This window comes from Aedes albopictus, chromosome 3 (genome assembly GCF_035046485.1).
Source record: "Aedes albopictus strain Foshan chromosome 3, AalbF5, whole genome shotgun sequence".
Lineage (NCBI taxonomy): Eukaryota > Metazoa > Arthropoda > Insecta > Diptera > Culicidae > Aedes > Aedes albopictus.
Window position 1 is genome coordinate 436356000 of NC_085138.1, and position 19864 is coordinate 436375863.

The 19864-nt window shown below is 40.8% G+C and overlaps 2 protein-coding genes and 1 long non-coding RNA gene across 3 annotated transcripts; all 3 read left to right on the top strand.

Annotated features, from left to right (window-relative positions):
- Positions 1-218: 218 nt before the first annotated feature.
- Positions 219-2257, top strand: LOC109426035 (probable maltase). Its single transcript, XM_019701473.3, has 2 exons — positions 219-1332; positions 1643-2257. Exons 1-2 carry the CDS (start codon positions 262-264, stop codon positions 2240-2242), a joined length of 1671 nt encoding a protein of 556 aa, XP_019557018.3. The 5' UTR covers positions 219-261; the 3' UTR covers positions 2243-2257.
- Positions 2258-9113: 6856 nt separating this feature from the next.
- On the top strand, positions 9114-11275 carry LOC109426033 (maltase 2-like). Its single transcript, XM_062856555.1, has 4 exons — positions 9114-9716; positions 9775-10344; positions 10405-11024; positions 11087-11275. Exons 1-4 carry the CDS (start codon positions 9198-9200, stop codon positions 11223-11225), a joined length of 1848 nt encoding a protein of 615 aa, XP_062712539.1. The 5' UTR covers positions 9114-9197; the 3' UTR covers positions 11226-11275.
- A 7514-nt stretch (positions 11276-18789) lies between these two features.
- Positions 18790-19656, top strand: LOC109622855 (uncharacterized). The gene is made up of 2 exons (XR_009999464.1): positions 18790-19184; positions 19252-19656. It is a non-coding gene; the product is annotated as an uncharacterized LOC109622855 (long non-coding RNA).
- Positions 19657-19864: the final 208 nt, after the last annotated feature.

Sequence of the window (19864 nt, forward strand, 5' to 3'; positions counted from 1 at the left end):
AAACGTATCAAACGGCAAATAATCAACAACTCATCAGATTTAAGCAAACTACCTGCTGCTACCAAGTAGAAGCGGCTTGTTTGTAGGCAAAATTCTAAACTATTCATACTTTTCTTATGTGCGTTGTTGTCGATTTGCTCACTGTCATGATTCATGAGACTTTTGAAGAGGGTTCCCACTATATAGATAATGTCCCACGTCTATAAAAGTACCGATTTGGACACGGTCAGCAGTTAGTCTGCTGATGGAGGGGAGTTCAACATGGGGAAATTGGTGATCGTTTTTGCGCTAACGTTCGTTATCGGACTCGTGGCAGCGGTGGACGAGCACTGGTGGCAGCACGCCAACTACTATCAGATCTATCCACGATCGTTCAAAGACAGCGATGGCGATGGGGTGGGTGACTTCCGGGGCATTATGGAGAAGGTTACTTATCTGAAGAAGGAGCTTGGTCTGGATGCGATATGGCTGTCGCCCATTTTTAAATCACCCATGGCGGATTTCGGGTACGATATTTCTAATTTTACGGATGTTCACGAGGAATTCGGAACGCTCGCTGATTTGGAAAACCTAGCTGCGGAGTGTAAACGGCAGAACCTGAAGTTGATTCTGGATTTTGTGCCTAATCATAGTAGTGACGAGCATCCGTATTTCGCAAAATCGGAAAACAAGGAAGCTGGATACGAGGATTACTATGTGTGGCATCCAGGAAAGCTTCTGGCCAACGGAACACGTGTTCCGCCATCGAACTGGGTCAGTGTATTCCGTGGAAGTGCATGGCAGTGGAGTACGGTGCGCAAAGAATACTATCTGCATCAGTTCTTGGTCAAACAGCCTGATCTTAACTATCGCAGTGCGAAGGTTGTGGAGGATATGAAGAACGTTCTTCGGTTTTGGCTGGCTCGGGGCGTTAGTGGGTTCAGAGTTGACGCTGTGCCGTATTTGTTCGAAAATGAGGCGGTGAACGGAGTGTACCCGGATGAACAGAAATCTGGCACTACGGATGACCCGGATAACCCCGCATATCTGTTGCACGACTATACGCAAAACTTGGACGAAACCTTCGATATGGTGTACCAGTGGCGCGAGGTATTGGACGAGTTCAAAGCCACCAATGGACTACAGGAAGATCTGATTCTGATGATTGAAGCTTATACACCGTTGGAGAACATCATTCGACTATACGGAAAGGGAGATCGTGCAGGAGCCCAAGTCCCCTTCAACTTTGAAGTTCTGAGTAATATCTTTAAAGACAGTACTGCCAAGGATTTCCACACGTATGTTATGCGGTTTTATAACGCACTACCAGCGAATCAGTTTGCCAATTGGGTGGTAAGTTCAATGCCTCAGTTTTTAATGCTAAATTGTTAGGAACCAAACAAGAATGGCTGCATTCCACTTGGATTTTCAGTGGTACGGATATTGCTATACAAATAGGGAAATTCTAATCGTTACTTACTCATTATTTCACTGTTTAGCATTATCCTCAATTCATTTTAAATTACCAAAAGAAAAAAAACTTTCAAGTGCTATTCAGTTATGTAGTTAATCATGTACAGTTATTCATGCAGAATCAGAGATCACGTATCAAAATAGACACATCCACCTTTCAACAACACCTTTGATCTCTGCTTCCACACAGCTCGGAAATCACGACAACAAGCGCGTAGCTTCGCGACTGGGAGTGGCACGTGCCGATTTGTACAACATCGCCCTCAACACCCTGCCGGGCATGGCAGTAACGTACAATGGCGACGAGCTCGCCATGGAAGACGTTTACATCTCCTGGGAGAACACCGTAGATCCGGCCGCTTGCAATTCAAATCCACGGGACTTCATGCTGTACAGTCGGGATCCTGTGCGGGCTCCGTTCCAGTGGGACGATACCGTCAGTGCCGGGTTCTCCACCAATCCCAAAACGTGGCTTCCGGTTTCGCCCGACTACAAGCAGAACAACTACAAACTGCAGAAATCAGCCCCCAGAAGCCACGTGAAGATTTTCAAATCGCTCGTGAGACTACGCAAACAGCGAACGCTGAGGGAGGGTACGTTCGAAATCAAACTGGTTGACGACAATCTGCTGGTCTACAAACGGGAACTGGCTGATGTCAGTACGATTGTTGTGATTCTTAACTTCCACAATTCGGCCCGAACTGTTAATTTGTCGGAAGTTTTCGATGGGCTTCCGCTAGAGTTTGAAATTATCACATCTTCGTTGCAGACGAACTATATCGATGGGTAGGTTTGATCGGTTTTATATACTGACCGTTGAAATTGTTAACTGTATTTTTATTTTGCAGATCTGTTTTGGATCGAGATCAGATTGTACTACCAGCCGATGCTGCTATCGTACTAGAAGGAAACGTAAAATATGGAGTTTAGGTCATTTAATTGAATAGTGTTCAACGCTTCTTGTTTCTATTGAAATTGTGTGAATGGATGAATTCAAATAAAATTATTACCTTAAAAGTTCATCTTCTGTTGGTTTTTTTTTTTGCTAGTTTTTTACCCTTGAGATTGACTAATATTAATATTTCTGATTTACATATTTCGATTCTTGGGTTAACTCTAACTTTGGTTTCCGATTAACAAAATTCGAAATCGATTCAAGCATATTTTGATCTTGTAGCAGAGCAGTAGGCTATGCTAAGGTGACACTTTGAAGAAGAAGACATTTTCTATTATTCGTTGTTAGACCTCCAAAGAAGATGCACCTAATAAACTATTATTGTTAACAGTCAACTCTTATTCTGGAGTCTACAATAATTTTGGCGCCTGGTTTATGATGCTGAGTACCACAAAAACAACAACAAATCATGGATTCCTGGAAGGATTGTAGAGCGAAAAGGATCTGTCAACTACAACGTGTTCCTGCACCTTGGATCACGGGAAAAGCTGATACGGTCACACACAAATCAATTGCGTTACCGATTTGATGCTGAAGAACCATCCGCAAGCCAATCCATTCAGTTACCATGGCAAATACTCCTTGAAGAGCACAAAGAATTTCCTGAATTTGAAGAAGACGTAGTTCATGAAGACCAAAGATGTGACACACCTGAGCCTGCTCCACCACAAGCTAACATCGAGCCTAATGATGAAGTTGCTCAAGAGGTCCATCCAATTCAAAGACAAGAACAGCCTGTGAACTCCGAACCAGAGCGACCACTCCGATCCAGAAAGCTACCAGCTTGGTTGGCCCCGTACGACATCTTCTAAAAGGGGAGATGTAGCAGAGCAGTAGGCTATGCTAAGGTGACACTTTGAAGAAGAAGACATTTTCTATAATTCGTTATTAGACCTTCAAAGAAGAAGCACCTAATAAACTATTATTGTTAACAGTCAACTCTTATTCTGGAGTCTACAATAGATCTGCAACACAGTTCTCCGGTTTATGAAGAGCCAGTTTTCAGTTCTCCTTGCAACTGCTGCTTCAAATCTTCAATTCTAATTTTATTACAAATTTATCCATAAAATCGGTTACATACTATTCCATGAAGTTCTGCTAGAATTACATCAAGTGATTCGATTCGAAACCAGAGCTTTTTATACTTCCCGGAGTAGCACATATGTTCGACATGTTACTTGAGTCTAGCTAAATTGTCAATATTTTTTTGCAATTTCTCATCGTAATAGGCTGTTTTACCTCACGCAAATCTGACAGGAAAAGGCCTACTTTCCCACACCAAATTAACAGTGCTGTAATGGTTCATTACAGCACTGATTTGAGTTGAGTAATGAGCCATTACAGCACTGTTTTCAGATTTGATCAACTTCTTGATGCTTTCTGAACGCAGTTTTGAAAAATTGTGACAACTACTCTGTATAACCTGCTATGATCAGATTGGCTATGATCACATGGCTGTGATCATCAGTGTGCAGTTTGATGTAAAAGTTTTGTTAAAAACTATCCTCAAGCGGTAATTTATGAACTCGCAAAAAATGTTGTACGCAACTCGGTGCAGAACTCGATTTTTACAGCACTCGTCGTAATTATCCAACTCGGCAAGCCTCGTTGGATAAATGTACGACTCGTGCTGTAAAAATCGTCATTCTGCACCTTGTTGTGTAAACTACTATTGAAGTTCAAGGCTTACTCAATATTGTCTCGTAGTCGCTTCATTCTTAGCGCATGTGTGGGAGAATAAAAACAGTTCCGCTGGAATGTTCGAGAACTTAGTTCGAGACAAGTTAATGCTAGAGACGGATGCACATTCATTCGTTTTTGGGTAATCAAAATCAGCGTCTGATTGTACCCAAGTAACCAAAAGTTCAGATAGAAGGGTAATTTATAAGCTAAGCAGTTTGTTCGAGGTTGCTCATTAGCCTTCTAAGGCAGCATCCATTTATTACGTAACGCTAAAATCGACACTTTTCAACCCCCCCCCCCTCCCCCATCCGTAACGCTTTTTTGTATGAAAACTCGAAATTTTTTGTATGGGCCGTAACGCTTGGCCACACTCCCCCCTCCCCCTGCCTAGAGCGTTACGTAATTTGTGGATGGCACCTAAGCAGCTTCATTTTTAAGTAATTTTGGAACTTGAAAGTTCACATAAGTGCGCTGGATAGCCTTCTAAGAAGCTTCTGACAGAACTTCGACAAAATTCATGCAGAAACAAAAATGTTTTTTTCAGAATCACAACCCTAGTTGGTGGGGGTTTGTGATTCATGTCTGGAAATTATTGCTGACTTCACCCCACATTGGACTGACACAATAGTGTGCACATACCTTCAAAGTGTGATTCCGGCGCAGGACCACGTCGGATCGAGTTGAAGTCTTTGGTGCACTTATTCCTTGTAAATCAATGAATAAGTGCACCGAAGACGTCGAGACGATCCGATGTAACTGTGCACTTTTATCACACTTTTTAGGGGTACCAAAAATAGTGTGATAGTCCAATTTGGGGCGAAATCTGCAATACTTCTGATAATTATATTTTCACACATGTCGCTGCTATGTAGATTTGAACTGGATCCTCCTGCGTGATGGCCTGCCGACTTACCGCTGCGCTGTTGAAGACACTCGACAAAGTCAAGCTAACTTCACTACTGTACAAATGTGCAAAACTAGCTGCCGACAGAAAATCGATTCAAGTCAGACTTTAGCTGCTTATCACTCAACCGCAACTGTAGTACAGTAGACGTTCGATAACTGCAACATGTTTACGTTTCACTTAGCGAACGAAAATTCGATAACTTCAACGCCTGACAGTGTCAACAAGCCATCAATTGACGTTAAATGAACGAAAAATTCATCTGACTGTTCATTAGGGCTAACATGGCGCACCATTTTTACGTTTGGTGGTGAGATAACTGCAAATTCGTTGCACCTAACGGACTTGCAGTTAAAAAGCATTGCAGTTAAACCGTTTGCACCGACCGAACGTCTACTGTACTGTGGTAGAGCGTAGGGTTCTCACGCTCTAACGTCAATTGATGGCTTGTTGACACTGTCAGGCATTGCAGTTATCGAATTTTAGTTCGCTAAGTGAAACGTAAACATGTTGCAGTTATCGAACGTCTACTGTGGCTGTTCCAGCGATGGCTGACCACGCTCGTAGTAGTCCACCGGCAAGATGGCGGAACAGCTGCCGTTGCCCGATGAAGTCTCGAACTTGCAATGGTAATTGGAGATGGACTGGAATGACAGTTTGTGGAGATGATCCTGGACAACAGGCGCTTCCTTTAAACGTAGTCGGTCGACGACGGCCAATAGGAGGGACGAATGACCACTAGGTTAAAGTCCCTCTCCAAAACTAAATACACACACACGACGGCCAGGCCGCCTTCTGTCGAGCCGAGAAGGGGATCTATTTTTAGCGTTTAGGTACTTCTAGGTACTCCTTAGCGTTTATGGTCTGAAGCCAGAAGAACAGTACACTGAAATAAATTTTGTTGTGGAAACGACTGATTCCATAGTAAAATGACTAACCGTATCTATGATTCTCAACCGACAACAATTTCCAGTTAATTCGGTTGAGAATCATAGGTACGGTTAGTAATTTTACTATGGAATCGGTAGCACAGACAAACAGACATATTACAGACACATTACAGAAGAAATTTGTTTCAAAAACATCGTTCGGCATCTCACTAGCACCCTCTATAATGCTCAATCCGAAGCATTCATTCGCAGGTGTTGTTTCCCTCGGCTCGATGTAAAAATTTAGCAGGTGACCACTCCCCCGTGGCGTCATCCATTCATAAAATATGAATGAAGGTTCATGATTGATTCATTTTATGTAAACATTGATCGGCGTCGCTTTCATTTCTCTCCAAAATGGAGAGGTGACAGTCCGAACCACACTTTATTTTCAAAATGACCGTTAAATCGTGCGATGATCGCGATTTGAGTAGTATGTCTGTTTGTCTGTGTCGGTAGTTTCCACAATAAAATTAGTTTCAGTGTAGCGGTCCTTAACGATCAGATTTGGGCACCTTACGGGAACCCAGATCGTGGCGTGCACTAGCTGTCCTTCGACGCGCCAATCAACGCGCCAATCAACGGTACAAAAAAGGTCTTATCGAATAACATTCCAGGATCAGTCTCGATCTACCTGGTATCGGAAGGTCTAGTTACTTGAATTCGGGATAATCTTGCCACACCTCACTATTGGCCTTTTCACTGGCTATGTTCACTCCACTATTTAACTTTAGCACGTCTGATCTAAACGCTCGCCTGCTTGAAATTGGACTATGGCCATCATCATGCTGTAATTCTATTCACTCCATGTTTGGCTGTAGATCATGATTTCAGCTCAGTGGTCTTCTAATCGCTGAAGTATGTGAACCTAAATCCTCGACTATCATGGCGCATATTTCATAAACTGATTGGACCCTTGAAACAACGGTCACAATTTAAACATCTGAGAGTAGCTCTTGTTGTAACTTGACACATTCTACCGTGACGTTACAACGTTTTGACGCCTTTTTGGTCAGATTATCAACTATTACTCATACATGCGTACCGTAACCTCAAATATTTTTGCAAATTCGGATTCCTTGTAAAATTTGCAGTGAATTCGATCTGTTGATCTCTAAGTTTCATTGGAAAAGCTTGTTTAAAACAAGGAATTAGTAGCGTGTCGTTCCAACGTTGTAACGTCACGCTACTAATTCACATTTTTTTGAACATACTTTCCCAATGAAAACTAAATGTTCAATAGATTTTATTTACTCCAAATTTTGCAAGAAACCCGAATATGCAAACATTTTTGAGGTTTACGGTACGTGTTTATGAGATATACACACTCAGATTCAATTTCGCTGTTCGGTAATTATTTTGCTGGAAAATTTCGGTAAAGTGAAAAAAATACCGTATTTCGGTAGTTTATTTTACAAGAATTCGGTAATTTAGCTACCGATCCGTTTGTAATTCGATACTGTGACAGCATCATCTGTCAAATAATTTGCCGAACGCATTATACAATCGGGTTTCTACCATATACTGTAAAAACACTACCGAAAAAGTTTGTAAATCGCACTCTACTTTACCGAAATTCCGTAAAGTTGCGAGCATCAAATTCGAAACGTCAAACTGGTGATAGATTAAATTCACATGTTGGTTTCAGTCAGAACTTCGAAGTATTATAAGTGCCCTCCAACAAAATCTAGTTTAATGGCCTCGGAAATGCGATATTGGTAAATGGAGTATTGCGTTTACTGGAATTGAGTATGTATTCGTACATAAATTAATGCTCGCCTTGCCCCATGTAGTCAACATTCCATTCCAGCCTCTCCGCAGTTGTTCGCATATGATTGAATGGGTGCAAACTCGCTTCACGTTCCTGCACACTCAGATTCAATTTCGCTGTTCGGTAATTATTTTGCTGGAAAATTTCGGTAAAGTGAAAAAAATACCGTATTTCGGTAATTTTAGTTTATTTTACAAGAATTCGGTAATTTAGCTACCGATCCGTTTGTAATTCGATACTGTGACAGCATCATCTGTCAAATAATTTGCCGTACGCACTGTAAAATCGGGTTTCTACCATATACTGTAAAAACACTACCGAAAAAGTTTGTAAATCGCACTCTACTTTACCGAAATTCCGTAAAGTTGCGAGCATCAAATTCGAAACGTCAAACTGGTGATAGATTAAATTCACATGTTGGTTTCAGTCAGAACTTCGAAGTATTATAAGTGCCCTCCAACAAAATCTAGTTTAATGGCCTCGGAAATGCGATATTGGTAAATGGAGTATTGCGTTTACTGGAATTGAGTATGTATTCGTACATAAATTAATGCTCGCCTTCCCCCATGTAGTCAACATTCCATTCCAGCCTCTCCGCAGTTGTTCACATATGATTGAATGGGTGCAAACTCGCTTCACGTTCCTGCTACGGATCAAACTACGAACAACTAAGTGAAAATGACGCAATTTAAAGGCAAATTATAAGCAGAAACGTTAAAATTCTTCAAAAAGATGGTAAATAAAAAACTGATGCCCAGGCTGCAATTTTAATTTTAAGAAGTACCGAAAATCTGTAAAAAAATCTGATGAAAACATTGAATTACCGAAATCTTACGGTAATTCTGCAACTCACATTACCGGAGAAATTCGGTAATTTGTGACAGCCTTCCCAAAATTTCATTTACCGGATGATCGGTACTCGTTTCGATTACCGAACGGATTACCGAACGTTCAGCTGTTGAGAATTCGGTAAAAAATTACCGGATACTGTAAAAAAATCTAAGTGTGTAAACAAAAGTAGCGCACCTGATCTTCTTATTTTAAGCTTATTAGGAGTGAGCAAGAACAGAATAATGTAATGCACTGTAGTGTGAAGCCTGCTTCTTGAGATTTGTGCGTTTAAAGTTCTGATGCACTGTTAAAGCGGGATTTCGAGACGTTTGTCCTTAATGGAATAATCATTGTGATCACCCGTTTTAGATAACTTGTATTTGCTTCAAATATATTTATTTGGTTTATTTATATTTCCACCACTTCACTGATATCGCCCATCTTAAGTATATATATTTTTTTAAATCGCAAACACCTCGTCTTCCTTCCATTCTTGAAGAAATGGAAGATATCAATACCTACTTTTTGGGTGGCACCATCCTCAGTACCATCTCTCTAACTAATGACACAAGTGTATAAAATTGATAAAACCACGCTGCACTTGAACTGAATCCCCAGTTCGTATTGACCGTAGACCTTGACTGGCGATAGCAAGTGTGACAAACTTTCGCAATGCCTCGAGTCTACCGCACGGCATGTGCCTTGCTGCTTCTGTATCCGGTGTGCTCCATACTAGGACAAAGTCTTCGCAGCCTCACGGCAACTGAGTGGTGGCAGAAATCCGGGTTCTACCAAATCTATCCACGATCCTTCAAGGATAGCAACGGCGATGGGATCGGTGACCTGAACGGCATCACTCAGAAGTTGCCGTATTTGCAATCGCTGGGAGTTAAGGCTTTCTGGCTATCGCCGATCTACAAGAGTCCTATGGCGGACTTTGGATACGACATTGCCGACTTTCGCGATATACAACCGGAGTATGGAACGCTGAAGGACTTTGAAGCTCTGGTGACGGAAGCCAAGCGACTGGGGTTGAAGGTTATATTGGACTTTGTTCCGAACCACTCGAGTGATGAGCACGAATGGTTCGTGAAGAGTGAAAATCGCGTGGCTGGATATGAGGATTACTATGTGTGGCACGATGGAATCCCAGGAAGCAACCTTGATCAGAACGATCCACCGAATAATTGGGTAAGAACAATGGGATGACTAAAAGTTTCCGCGGTATTAAAAATTAGTGTATCTATAGGTGGAAAACTTCTATGGGAGTGCTTGGAAATGGAGTGAAAAGCGAAGACAATACTATCTGCACCAGTTTCACTACAAGCAGCCAGATCTCAATTACCGTAATCCGAATGTCGTCGAAGAAATGAAGAATATTCTTCGCTTCTGGTTGGATAAGGGGGTCGATGGTTTTCGCATAGATGCCGTCAATTGGCTGTTTGAAGACAGTAACTTTCAAGATGAGCCTGTATCCGGGAGCTCCAACGATCCACTACTATACGAGTACTTGAACCACATTTACACACAGGATCTACCGGAAACTGTAGATATGGTGTATCAGTGGCGTGCCGTTATGGACGAGTACAAGCTGCAACACGGTGGAGATACGAGAGTTATTATGACGGAAGCGTGGACCGACCTTTCGACACTGAAGACCTATTTCCAAGATGAGAATGGCCGACAAGGCTCCCAAATGCCGTTCAATTTCCAGTTAATTCTTCGGCTGGATAGTACAAAAAATAAAGCGTCAGATTTTAAAATGGTAATTGATTCCTGGCTCGACACTGTTCCCAACGAACACACTCCGAACTGGGTGGTAAGTACAAACAAGTAAACCACGTTAAAGTTTCTCCAATACAATTTTTCCAACTCTAAGCTAGGGAACCACGATAGAAGACGAGTGGCCTCCCGTATGGGAGGCGAGCACATGGCAGACATCATGGAAATGGTTCAGCTCTCTATTCCAGGGGTGTCCGTAACCTATCAGGGGGAGGAAATCGGTATGACAGACTATGAACTGACTTGGGCTGAAACCGTAGATCCTGCGGCATGTCTGCGTCCGCAAGAAATCTTCCAACAGTACACCAGAGACCCAGCTCGCACCCCGTTCCAGTGGGACAATTCCAGTAACGCAGGTTTCACGAACTACTCTAAACCGTGGCTCCCGGTTTCGCCATCGTACACTACAGTAAATGTCGAAGTCGAAGAACAGGCTAGCTGGAGTCACTTGAAAGTGTTCAAAGCTCTGATGCAACTGCGAGAGTCGGATGACTTCCACAACTGTCACTACCAGACGGCAGTTCTGGGAAACAACGTGTTTGCAATTTTGAGATCAGGACCAGACCTGGGGAAATCGGAAGTTTTCGTAACGGTTGTGAACCTGTCGAACTCTACATCAACGGTCAATCTAGCGGACTTGCTCGCTCAGTACAAAACGCTTTCGCAGGATAAACTAGCAGTGGCAGTGCAGAGCGTTTCGTCTAAACGAATCAAAGGGTATGAAAATATGTCATTAGACAATGTATTGATCTTTTTAATATTATTTGCTTTTATTGCAGAGACAAAATAGCTTCCAACGATGTCGTGTTACAACCTTATGAAGGATTAGTTTTACGCAGTATATCTTCTGGAATTTTTGCTAAATTCTATCTAATTATTTTTTCAGTGATAATAACTATAACAGCAGGGATTATGTAGGTGCATGAAAATATCCAAACAAAAAAAAAATCTAAAATATTAAAAGTTAACACGCTAAGTACCGACAGGCAAAAAAACGTGGAACTGTTTTTTTGCACATCCATATCTCAGCAGTTAGTGAACCAAATTTAAATCTTTTTGCGTTAACGAAATCCTACACTATCCTAGAGAGGTGTAGTGAAAGCCGATTGGAATTTCATGCAGCTTCCGGTGAGAACCAGGCGAAAACATTAGTTCCACATTTTTAACTTCTTCCGGTTCCGTTTTGTTCCCGGATTGGTTGTGAGTACCATGTCTTTGTAGCGAGTTCTTTCGGAACCTCGACAAGATAGCAACATTCTGTCTTCGGCAAAGTTGTTCAGAACAACAACCACTTCCTGGTGATGGATTTCATAGTTCCGAATTTCTCCACCACGTGGCGCTAGTGTACATAGTGACTTCCGGTACGACTTTGGTGGGATATAGCACGAGACTGAAGCCAGATAGGAAGATGCGATCTTCGGCAAAGTTGTTCAGTACTACGAGTACTTCCAGGTCATGAAGAGCATAGTTTTAAAATTTCACCACTACGTGGCGCTAGTGTACATAGTGACTTCCGGTACGACTTTGTTGGGATATAGCACGAGATTGAAGCCAGATAGAAAGATGCGATCTTCGGCAAAGTTGTTCAGGACTACGAGTACTTCCAGGTCATGAAGAGCATAGTTCGGAATTTCACCACTGCGTGGCGCTAGTGTACATAGCTACTTCCGGTACGATCTTGGTGGGATATAGCACGAGATTGAAACCAGATAGAAAGATGCGATCTTCGGCAAAGTTGTTCAGGACTACGAGTACTTCCAGGTCATGAAGAGCATAGTTTGGAATTTCACCACCACGTGGCGCTAGTGTACATAGTGACTTCCGGTATGACTTTGGTGGGATATAGCACGAGATTGAAGCCAGATAGGAAGATGCGATCTTTGGCAAAGTTGTTCAGGACTACGAGTACTTCCAGTTCCGAACATCACCACCGCGTGGCACTAGTGTACATACTAATTTCCGGTACGAATTTGATGAGGTATTGCACGATCTTCAAGTCTGATAGGAAGGCAAAATTGTTGAGGACTACGAGCACTACCGGGTTTGGAATTTCACCACCACGTTTTGATAGTATACAAAAAAACGATTTTTAAGAGCTATGCAAGAGAAATTTAGGCCAGATTGGGACTTCTCTGACTCACTCGAAGGATTTTTCTGACAATTTATCTTGCTATTTGTATGGGAATTCCTCAAGGAAACTCCGATAAGGAATTTCCTCAGGGTTAGTCTTGGGATTTTTTTTTCAATGATGTATTTGAGAATTTTATTAGGGAGTTTTGTTCCACAGCTTCCTACTGTAATTTCTTTAGAATTTTATTCAAGCATTTCCCCAGTGATTCTTCTGGAATAAACTCACCTATTCATTATGTCTCCAGGAATTCCTGCGGATATTTTTCAAAGCATTCCTCCAGGAATTCCTCAAAATATTGTTCAAGAAATTCCACCTCCAAGGATTCTTGTGAATATTCATTCGTGGCATTCCCAAAGGAATTTATGCAGTCGTTATTACTAAAATTCGTCCCCCTTCAGGTATCCCTCCAGAGATTCCAGCTGAATTTCTTCCAGTTAAGGAATTGCTTCTGGAATTTTTTGAAATATTCTTCCAGGAATTCTTCAAGAAATAGTTAAATAATTCATACAAAGATTTTTCCAGCTATTCGAAAAATTCTTCGAAATTTCACCAAGAATTCTTTGGGAATTTTTAGAGATTGCTTCGGAAATGCCTCCCAAGATTCCTTCGAATATCCATTCTCCTGCGATTTCTTTGCCAAATTCTTCCATGGATTCTATCGGGATTCTTCAAGTGATTTTTTGAAAATTCCTTTAGCGATCCTTTCTGGATTATTTCCAAGATTTCTGTCGGGAAATCATCTGGGTGATTCTGTTTGGGATCCTTGAGTATTGTTTTGCAAATCTTTCCAGGGATTCAGAAGATTTTCCAGTGATATCTTCAAAAATTCACCCAAACATACCTTTATATTTTCTACAGGGAATTTTTAGCAGGGGTTCTGGAGTTCCTCTAGATGACCGTCTGTATTTTCCTTCATGAACCCATCTTATAACGCTTTCTTTCCCCAAGGCTTTCTTCAGAAATTCTTCCGGAGCTTGAAAACTTCAGCGATTTCATTTCAAATCACTCTGGAGCTTCTTTCTGCGATTCATTTACGATAAATTTTAGTAACTCTTTCAGAGATTCATTATGATACTCCCGAATTTAGGAAAGTTTTTAGTGATGCTTTCGGAATTTTGCAGGGAGTACTACGTAATTTTTTCTTAGAGTTCGTTCGCGAAGTCCTCGAACGATTCCTTCAGAAATTTATGCAGTGATTTATTCGGAAATTCCTCTCCAGAGTGCCCGAGTCTGGATAATAAATATGAAGTTGCAGACAGAAATTAATTTGAATATCTTTGCTAAAACTTGTGTGAATCATCATTATGAGAATATCTTTCTGAAGTTTACATTTTTCACGAAAACAAAAATCTGCCATGAGATCAAAGCTTTTGCAATAATTATACTGAAACCTTAATTCTACTAGAACTGAATCTCTTGGAGAAACGCCTTGGGCATTCGCGGAAAGTATTTCTGTAGATATTCTTAGGGAATACTCTCCAAGTGGTCCTGAAATGATCCTTGATCCCTGATCTATGAACGTGGGAGCTAGACTCGTATCTTCCTGTCTGGCTTCTCGTAGTCATGAACAACATTTCCGTAGATTACTCCATCCTATCTGGCTTCATTCTAATGATATAGCGCCACGTGGTGGGGTTAGTCGGAACTATGCTCTTCATTATCTGGAAGTACTCACAGTTCTGAAAAACTTTGCCGAACATCGCACCTTTCTGTCTAGCTTAAATCTCGTGCTATATCCCACCAAAGTCGCACCGGAAGTAACTATGTACACTGGCGCCACGTGGTGAAATTTTGAACTATGCTCTCCATGACCTGAAAGTACTCGTAGTTTTGAACAACTTTGCCGAAGATCGCATCTTTCTATCTGGCTTCAATCTCGTGCTATATCCCACCAAATTCATACCGGAACTAGCTATGGGGCTGTTCATAAACCACGTAGACCGAAATTAGGTCATATGAACGGCCCCTATGTTCACTAGTGGCACGTGGTGGTGAAATTCGGAACTATGCTCTTCATGACCTGAAAGTACTTGTAGTCCTAAACAACTTTGTCGAAGATGGTACCTTCCTATCTGGCTTACATCTTGTGATATGTCTCACCAAAGTCGTACCGGAAGTCACTATGTACACTAGCGCCACGTAGTGGTGAAATTTTTAAACTATGCTCTTTATGACCTGGAAGTACTCGTAGCCCTGAGCAACTTTGCCGAAGATCGCATCTTCTTATCTGGCTTCAATCTCGTGCTATATCCCTCCAAAGTCATACCGGAAGTCACTATGTACACTAGCGCCACATGGTGGTGAAATTCCGAACTATGCTCTTCATGACCTGGAAGTACTTGTAGTCCTGAACAACTTTGTCGAAGATGGTACCTTCCTATCTGGCTTACATCTTGTGATATGTCTCACCAAAGTCGTACCGGAAGTCACTATGTACACTAGCGCCACGTAGTGGTGAAATTTTTAAACTATGCTCTTTATGACCTGGAAGTACTCGTAGCCCTGAACAACTTTGCCGAAGATCGCATCTTTATATCTGGCTTCAATCTCGTGCTATATCCCACCAAGATCGTACCGGAAGTAGCTATGTACACTAGCGCCACGTGGTGGTGAAATTTTGAACTATGCTTTTCATGACCTGGAAGTACTCGTAGTCCTGAACAACTTTGCCGAAGATCGCATCTTTCTATCTGGCTTCAATCTCGTGCTATATCCCACCAAAGTCGTACCGGAAGTCACTATGTACACTAGCGCCACGTAGTGGTGAAATTTTTAAACTATGCTCTTTATGACCTGGAAGTACTCGTAGTACTGAACAACTTTGCCGAAGATCGGATCTTTCTATCTGGCTTCAGTCTCGTGCAATATCCTACCAAAGTCGTACCGGAAGTCACTATGTATACTAGCGCCACGTGGTGGTGAAATTTTGAACTAAGTCCTTCATGACCTGGAAGTACTCGTAGTACTGAACAACTTTGCCGAAGATCGCATCTTCCTATCTGGTTTCAATCTCGTGCAATATCCCACCAAAGTCGTACCGGAAGTCACTATGTACACTAGCGCCACGTGGTGGAGAAATTCGGAACTATGAAATCCATCACCAGGAAGTGGTTGTTGTTCTGAACAACTTTGCCGAAGACAGAATGTTGCTATCTTGTCGAGGTTCCGAAAGAACTCGCTACAAAGACATGGTACTCACAACCAATCCGGGAACAAAACGGAACCGGAAGAAGTTAAAAATGTGGAACTAATGTTTTCGCCTGGTTCTCACCGGAAGCTGCATGAAATTCCAATCGGCTTTCACTACACCTCTCTAGGATAGTGTAGGATTCCGTTAACGCAAAAAGATTTAAATTTGGTTCACTAACTGATAAGATATTGATGTGCAAAAAAATTAGTTCCACGTTTTTTTGCCTGTCGGTACTTTACGTTACAAAAACCGTGTTGGTATAAGCAGTGTTAAAAAAAAAACAAATCATTTCTAATTATGAGGTTATATGTACTATACATATATTTTTCTACATTCTCATACAAAACTAAAGTACAGCGAATTCAAGAAATTAAAAAAAAAACATTTTTTCGATAATCTCGAAAATATCAAAACATGTTTCTTTCTGCTTGTTCTGAAAATCGATGAAAAATAAAAAATTGGAGAAAAAATAAATAATAAGATAATCGATCGGCATTAGGCGGCGCCTATCCCGGCTACTTGGGGAATTTTGAGGCTAAAAACCACCCGAAATAAATACAGTAGAAAAACCGAACGTTGTATTGTAACAGTACTATTTAGAACCATATTTTTACAATAGACACCACTGTAAAAATAAAAAATACAAAAACAATTAGATGTAATCTAAACACCATACCGTGAATTATAAATAAGATTTTTACAATATATTATACAGGTTGTTAAGTATCGTAACAATATAAAAAAATGTTTTTCTCCATATATATTTTTTTGCAAAACCATACATTTTATTGTTAATGAATTGTTCAAAATACTGATACGTGGGTTTAAATATACCGTACATTGTATGGTACATGAATGGTTTCAAACAATAAAATGTACCGTAAATAAATTGTTTTTAATTGTAATTTCACTACTGGTTATACATTTAATTAAATGGTTTTGGAATGGTTTTCTTTTGTTATGTTGTATTGTTTTACATTACATAAACCATATATTGTTATATTATCTTGCCATTTTCCTCCTGTTAATGGCATCTTAGGCTTATTAGATTTATTAGAATGCGCTTTGGGAATTCTCCAGAGCGTTTTGGATAACCCTTCATATATAGGATCGCCCACGTCTAAGTCTGAGTAGTCTCTGATTGCATTAACAGTTGAAGCTTAGGCTCCCATGCCCCACCAGCCAGATAACCGGGTTTTGCAAACTTAGCATTATTTGTGACAACACTTTGAGCGGCATGATGGAACTATGCCGAGCGCGCTAAGTGTTATTAGTTTCATGAAGTGGGTGACGAGGTACATAAGTATCATTACAGCGTGCTTAACTGTTATTGCAATATTGAGAATAGAGTTAATAAACTATAGAGGACGAATGTCGCTGCTGTTCCCTTTGTTCTCGCTCGCAAACATGTCGGGTATCTATCTGTCAAACTGCATACTTTTTTGCTTTGACACTTATAGCCCGCACACTTAGATTTTTTTACAGTATCCGGTAATTTTTTACCGAATTCTCAACAGCTGAACGTTCGGTAATCCGTTCGGTAATCGAAACGAGTACCGATCATCCGGTAAATGAAATTTTGGGAAGGCTGTCACAAATTACCGAATTTCTCCGGTAATGTGAGTTGCAGAATTACCGTAAGATTTCGGTAATTCAATGTTTTCATCAGATTTTTTTACAGATTTTCGGTACTTCTTAAAATTAAAATTGCAGCCTGGGCATCAGTTTTTTATTTACCATCTTTTTGAAGAATTTTAACGTTTCTGCTTATAATTTGCCTTTAAATTGCGTCATTTTCACTTAGTTGTTCGTAGTTTGATCCGTAGCAGGAACGTGAAGCGAGTTTGCACCCATTCAATCATATGTGAACAACTGCGGAGAGGCTGGAATGGAATGTTGACTACATGGGGGAAGGCGAGCATTAATTTATGTACGAATACATACTCAATTCCAGTAAACGCAATACTCCATTTACCAATATCGCATTTCCGAGGCCATTAAACTAGATTTTGTTGGAGGGCACTTATAATACTTCGAAGTTCTGACTGAAACCAACATGTGAATTTAATCTATCACCAGTTTGACGTTTCGAATTTGATGCTCGCAACTTTACGGAATTTCGGTAAAGTAGAGTGCGATTTACAAACTTTTTCGGTAGTGTTTTTACAGTATATGGTAGAAACCCGATTTTACAGTGCGTACGGCAAATTATTTGACAGATGATGCTGTCACAGTATCGAATTACAAACGGATCGGTAGCTAAATTACCGAATTCTTGTAAAATAAACTAAAATTACCGAAATACGGTATTTTTTTCACTTTACCGAAATTTTCCAGCAAAATAATTACCGAACAGCGAAATTGAATCTGAGTGTGCGGCCTATCTCCGCCAGCAAGAGATGTTTCGGCAGCGACGCCAGCGACATTCTTCCTCTATAGTTTGTTACCTCTATTATATTGAGGCACCAGTTTGATTAAACTTTGAAATATTGTCGCGCTTATCTTAGATTCTCAGCGTTCGAAACGCGCAGCTTCAGATCGCGCACGTATGATTTGTACACGGTGTGCACCTTGGCTAAAACTGTTTTGCAGCCGCTGGGTGGAGCTGTCAGCCGCCGTGTACAAATCAAACGAGCGCAATCTTATGGCAGCTGACTCAGATCAGCAGAATCTGAGTGATAAAGCTAGGATGCACCTGAGACGAGACTCGCGAAGACGGTCTTCTTTTTCTCCAGTTTGATGTTTTTTTCTTCCTTCTATCTGTGTTGACATTATGTTTTGGGCTGGTGATTCAAACACGTACGTGACCGCATCACCTCACATGCAGTGTGATTGAATCCCATTCACACACACAATCATGTTGAGGTAAAATTTTGCATCGCCAACAATCGCCAAGCAAAGTAATCATTGGAATATTTTGTTTTCAATTTATTTTTGACAGTACAGGAGAAGAAAATGCTGCTCGGAGTGAATTTTGGCTTCAGAATTTATCTCGGATAGCAATACTTTCCTCGTTTTAGGTAACGTAATCAAACGGGCTACAACTGACAGCTCAGTTGAGCTACACTTGACGTTGCTTTTTTTCCTCTTCGCGAGTCTCGTCTCAGGGATGCACAATACATGACAACTTATGAGAACACTTGACACACCTGGCGATACACGCTAAGATCAGTTTACTCATAAATAGGTAGTTGATTTACCCATATTTAGGTTTCATATGCGTTACCAATAATATGGGTAAAATATACCTTCAAAAAACGGTAAAATGTACCCATATTATGAGTATAGCCACTGTACCCAAATATGGGTAAATGAACTTACCCATATTTGGATGATAATTTTTGAGTTAGCAACTTTCTTCTCGCGATACATTAGTGCCCCAGCACCGCCATCATAACACAACCGGAAAATTTTACATTTTGATTTTCACGTTTTAAAGGCTTTCGTTGGCCAGTTGGTGTCCTTCCAAACACCGGTTTTAATGACCGATACCATGTCCATTGGACTCCCGCACGGGTACGAGCCGTGGTGCCCATAAAAATTGATAAACTGGTTGGTAAGTGCTTCCCGGATGAATTGATCCCGTACAATTTTCATTTGTAGATTTTTTTTCATTTCACCAGGTTTGGTGCACGAAAATACTGCAGGAGCTACCAAGGGAGCAACAAATCATCATGTCCAGCTAGCAAGGCTCCAAAATAATGGATTTTCCTCGGATTTTTTCAGGTAAGTTCCGTAGTGACATCATTTTCATTAACGACCATAACCTTAAAATATCTTTTATTTTGCAGTTCCGTCCGCACCGAGGTTTTATCAGCGTAGCAGCAACCGGAGGAATGAATTACATGGTTGATCTTTTCGAAAACTTCAAAGAACCCCAACCCGAATCCGATGTCAGTCCCGAGATGTGCATTAGTCGGCTGTTATCCAGGAGGAAACTTGGGAGGAAATGGATTATTTTAAAGTTATTTAGTTAATTCAAATATGTAATAGCTTTAAAAATAGATAGAAATAAACTATAAAATGAATGTCAAATGTTGTATAAATGACGTGTTAAATTTGGATGCTATTTTAAAAATATAAGAAAAATCGAAAAGAAAAATCACAGTGAAATTACTCATGTATGAGTAAATCAATTTACTCATTTTTTTATAAAAGGCACACACTTAGATTTTTTTACAGTATCCGGTAATTTTTTACCGAATTCTCAACAGCTGAACGTTCGGTAATCCGTTC

Excerpts from the sequence above, each read along its gene's own strand:
- LOC109426033 (XM_062856555.1), top strand. The coding sequence starts at position 9,198 with ATGCCTCGAGTCTACCGCACGGCATGTGCCTTGCTGCTTCTGTATCCG. Across the intron at positions 9,717-9,774 it reads ACGATCCACCGAATAATTGG|GTGGAAAACTTCTATGGGAG; the intron begins GTAAGAACAATG and ends GTGTATCTATAG. Across the intron at positions 10,345-10,404 it reads AACACACTCCGAACTGGGTG|CTAGGGAACCACGATAGAAG; the intron begins GTAAGTACAAAC and ends TCCAACTCTAAG.
- LOC109426035 (XM_019701473.3), top strand. The coding sequence starts at position 262 with ATGGGGAAATTGGTGATCGTTTTTGCGCTAACGTTCGTTATCGGACTC. Across the intron at positions 1,333-1,642 it reads ATCAGTTTGCCAATTGGGTG|CTCGGAAATCACGACAACAA; the intron begins GTAAGTTCAATG and ends GCTTCCACACAG.